A 5,000-nucleotide genomic window follows, 5' to 3' on the forward strand; every position below is an offset into this window, starting at 1 on the left:
CACACCAGCACAAGAGGACCTCAGTGAAACCTGGGCTTTACAGTCACCACCAATCAATATTGCAGTGTTTATTATAAATGATTCATCTGGAAATTATTAAAAACTAAAATGGAACTATAACTGAAATAAAAATTCACTTTAAATTATAAAACAGGGCAACCATGTTTAAAATACTCAAAAATATTATTAATGTATTTAATTTAATATTTAAAAAGAATTAAAAATAAAAAATAATAAAAAATAAATAAAAATGAATAAAACATTTTTAATAAACAAAATTTAAGATGCATGCAAAATAAATAAATAAATAAAATAGAAAATTAATGCAAATACAAAATAAATAAAAAAAAAAAACAAATAAATATTTATATTATATATATAAAACACACAAATATTTTACTATATATATATATACACATACACACACATACATATATATATATATATATATATATATATATATATATATATATATATAAATAATAATTATATATTATAATATATAATTACAATTATATTATATAATTATATAATATATAAATATAATTAAAATATATATATAAAAATGAATAACAATGAAAAGACGTAACAAAATTAAACTAATATTAAAATGAAAATTGTATAAACAGAAATACAAAAATAGAACATCTGAAATATGAATAAATAAAAGCACTGGTTTGAATATGTAAACTGGAGTCAGACTGTGATGTTTCGGCGGCACACGTTTGTTCGCTGGATTCGTCTCTTGGCAGCGAACGAGTTTGTCACGACTCCAAACCTCTGAACACATCAGCGCTCAGCGATTCTCTCCTCTTTCTGAAGTCGACACTGAATTACACGTGTAACGCCTGTTTATCGACTGAACTGATGCTTTCAAATTAAATGTGGAGCTGCTGACGCACTTTATAGTGGATGGAGATCTCTTGGGGACAGAATCCTCTCACACTGCGCACAGATAATGCAGATTCACCATCCCTCTCTCTCTCTCTCTCTCTCTCTGCAGCGCTGAGAGTGTGTGCGGATGTGAGGACACACACTGAGAGAGGAAAGCTGTTCTGAGGCCAGATCTCAGACTACTGAGTGACAATTAAAGGAGTAGTTCACTTCAGAAAGTAATTTTCCTGATGATTTACTCTCCCGCACGTCATCCAAGATGTTCATGTCTTTCTTTCTTCAGTGGAAAAGAAATGAAGGTTTTTGAGGAAAACACTCCAGGATGTTTCTCCATATAGTGTCTTCAATGGGGTCCAACGGGTCGAAGGTCCAGATGTGAGTTTCAGTGCAGCTTCAAAGTCTCGACACGATCCAGTCGAGGAATAAGAGTCTCATCTAGACAAACCAGCGGACATTTTAGAACAAAATAAACATTATGTACTTTTTAACCACAAATCCACGACTTCATGACCTGACGTAGACGGAAAATGTAGAGTTTTGTAAATGCCGTTTGACTGAGTCTTTGCACGTTGGCTTTGTAAACACTGGGTCGGTTCTTACGCCTAGGTCATGCTTGACCTTTCAACCTGATTACGTAATGTGTGTCGCATCACAGAGCTAGTACAAAACGAGCATTTGTGTTTAAAAGTACATAAATGTTTATTTTGTTCTAAAATGTCGCTGGTTTGTCTAGATGAGACTCTTATTCCTCGGCTGGATCGTGTCGAGACTTTGAAGCTGCACTGAAACTCACATCTGGACCTTCGACCCGTTGGACCCCATTGAAGACACTATATGGAGAAACATCCTGGAATGTTTTCCTCAAAAACCTTCATTTCTTTTCCACTGAAAGACATGAACATCTTGGATGACGTGCGGGAGAGTAAATTATCAGGACATTTTAATTCTGAAGTGAACTACTCATGTGCTTTACATGCACTAATTTATGTCAATCCAAGTGAATCCAATAACATTTTATAGATCAGATTGATCAAATAATGAGTCAAAAAGTGGACACTGAGTGCACTGGGACATCTGGTCATTCACAAACCTATTCTCCACCTTCCCATCATCCTCATCCTCATCTTCTTCTTCTTCTTCTTCTTCATCTGGACACAGGCGTTTGGTTTTCTGCACAAAGTGCACAGGGACGAAGGTGATCTGCTTCTCTCCTCCGAGCCGGTCGGGCAGAACCACCTCTTTCTTCATGTTCATGTCGGAATACGGGCAACCGAAGGCACTGAGAGAGGGAGAGAGAGAGAGGGAGAGATGGAGAGAGATAGAGAGATGGAGAGAGAGAGAGAGAGAGAGATGGAGAGAGAGAGAGAGATGGAGAGAGAGAGAGAGAGAGAGAGAGAGAGAGAGAGAGAGAGAGAGAGAGAGAGAGAGAGAGAGAGAGAGAGAGAGAGAGAGAGAGAGAGACACCCTAAATTAATAACTAATGATCTTTGCAATGGAAATGAATCCATCAAAACTAACTTTATTCTAGAGCTGCTGTAAAGCCAAAACAATCTCTGTTACTGTAATCTCCTATTATCACTGTAAAGCTGCTGTGAAACGATCTATAGTGTTAAAGTGCTGTATAAATGAAGATGACTTGACGTGACGTGTTTACTGACACGAGGGCGGGGCAACCTGTCACTCACATGAGATCCACCAATTTTATTTTTAAAATATTAAAAGCATTTCTGTTAGCTAATGCTGCAATAAAATATAAAGATATTGCTGAAGGAAAATTAGAAACGTTGCCTTTATGTTGAATTATTAAGAACTATTCAAATGCAAAACAGAGTTTAAAATACTCAAAATACAATATATACATGTTATGAACCAACATATCAATGCTTATGAATTAGAGGTCGATCATGTGCAGTGCTCCAGCATTATTGATATACTATTATAGATTGTTAATATTTTAACATCATTCCAGTGTAGAACTGATGTTTTTGAGCGTTGCCCCATAGGATTGAGTTCTGAACTAAATCTGATGCACTTTTCTGATCTGATCTTCACTCTTCACTCTTCTTCACTCTTCACTCTTCACTCTTCTTCACTCTTCTTCACTCCTCACTCTTCACTCTTCTTCACTCTTCTTCACTCCTCACTCTTCTTCACTCCTCTTCACTCTTCTTCACTCTTCTTCACTCCTCACTCTTCACTCTTCTTCACTCTTCTTCACTCCTCACTCTTCACTCTTCTTCACTCCTCACTCTTCTTCACTCCTCTTCACTCTTCTTCACTCTTCTTCACTCCTCACTCTTCTTCACTCCTCTTCACTCTTCTTCACTCCTCACTCTTCTTCACTCCTCTTCACTCTTCTTCACTCTTCTTCACTCCTCACTCTTCACTCTTCTTCACTCTTCTTCACTCCTCACTCTTCTTCACTCCTCTTCACTCTTCTTCACTCCTCACTCTTCACTCCTCTTCACTCTTCTTCACTCCTCACTCTTTTTCACTCTTCACTCTTCTTCACTCTTCTTCACTCTTCTTCACTCATCTTCACTCTTCACTCTTCTTCACTCTTTTTCACTCTTCTTCACTCCTCACTCTTCACTCATCTTCACTCTTCACTCTTCTTCACTCTTCTTCACTCTTTTTCACTCTTCTTCACTCCTCACTCTTCTTCAATCCTCACTCTTCTTCAATCTTCTTCACTCATCACTCTACTTCACTCTTCACTCTTCTTCACTCTTCACTCTTCACTCTTCTTCACTCATCACTCTACTTCACTCCTCACTCTTCTTCACTCCTCACTCTTTTTCACTCTTCTTTACTCTTCACTCTTCTTCACTCTTCTTCACTCTTCACTCCTCACTCTTCTTCACTCCTCACTCTTTTTCACTCTTCTTTACTCTTCACTCTTCTTCACTCCTCACTCTTTTTCACTCTTCTTTACTCTTCACTCTTTTTCACTCTTCTTCACTCCTCACTCTTTTTCACTCTTCTTTACTCTTCACTCTTTTTCACTCTTCTTCACTCCTCACTCTTTTTCACTCTTCTTTACTCTTCACTCCTCACTCTTCACTCCTCACTCTTCACTCCTCACTCTTCACTCCTCATGGACACTCGGTTCTGCTTCTTAAACATTGAAGGAAACTCACTGCGTATTTTCTGAGGTGAAGCAGCGACTTGTTCACGAGCTGCAGGAGATTCTCAGGTCAAACTCAGCGTATGGATCTAATAATAGAGATCCACTCACTGCGCTGGGAGAAGCCACTTCACACTCACACACACACACACACAGCTCTACCCGTGAGTGTTGGAGAAAAATAATGCAACTGGACTGCATTGAAAAAGAATGACCAGTGCATCTTGCACTTAACATATTATAATATTATTTATTTATTCATTGCAGCATGAGCTCGAACTGACATTCATATTCAAACGGCCAAAACACGACTTTATATGTTTCTCATCCTACACTGTAACAGATAATGAGTTCATCTATAATAAAGATTGAATTATGAAGCTCCAGTAGACGAGGCGGTAGAAGATTATGATTACTCATTATAATATGCATGTTAAATTATGCATCTATTGGAATATAGTTCAGCTCATATGGCTCTTGTTTACTGTAATAATGGCTTTGGGTGTCTCATATAAACAAAGCCTGATGTCACACTCATTTAACTCTAGAGGACGTTTATTAAAGTGATGCAAAACACAGCAGCCCAAGAATGCTGAAACCACTGCAACGTTCTGCTCAAACCGATAGTTTTGAGATAAATTCTATGCAAATGCATGCAAATAGGATGTAAATGAGGTTTTAATGAAACCAATTTCAAAATTCCATCTCTAAGCAGAAAGGATTTTGCAGAAGCACAGCTTTAAAAGGGTTCCTTTCTTATGCTGTCTGTGTAATCAGAAGTGGCTTTCTGAAAAAGACAGTACCCTTTCTCTATGTGTCAGCAGTTGATTCACCAGTGATTATATGCCTGGGAAAGGTAAGCTACAGGAATAGCAGCGCTCGGAGAGAAGGAGAGATCCGAGGGTCCGTTATATTGTGGGATCACACTCTATTCCCGTCTGAGCTCGTTTAGCGCTCGTTTACGGCTCATTTGTGAATG

The 5,000-nt window shown here is 37.8% G+C and overlaps 1 protein-coding gene across 2 annotated transcripts in view; it reads right to left on the reverse strand.

Moving 5' to 3' along the window:
* The window catches only part of l3mbtl4 (L3MBTL histone methyl-lysine binding protein 4), a 58,896-nt gene that overhangs the window by 21,826 nt on the left and 32,070 nt on the right, over positions 1 to 5,000 (reverse strand). For both annotated transcript variants that reach the window (XM_084103543.1, XM_084103542.1), the window contains exon 15: positions 1,985 to 2,173. In XM_084103543.1, the coding sequence (XP_083959669.1) occupies positions 1,985 to 2,173 (189 nt within the window). The remainder of the gene's footprint in view (positions 1 to 1,984; positions 2,174 to 5,000) is intronic.

Source organism: Abramis brama, assembly GCF_963993115.1.
Source record: "Abramis brama genome assembly, chromosome: 24".
Taxonomy (NCBI): domain Eukaryota; kingdom Metazoa; phylum Chordata; class Actinopteri; order Cypriniformes; family Leuciscidae; genus Abramis; species Abramis brama.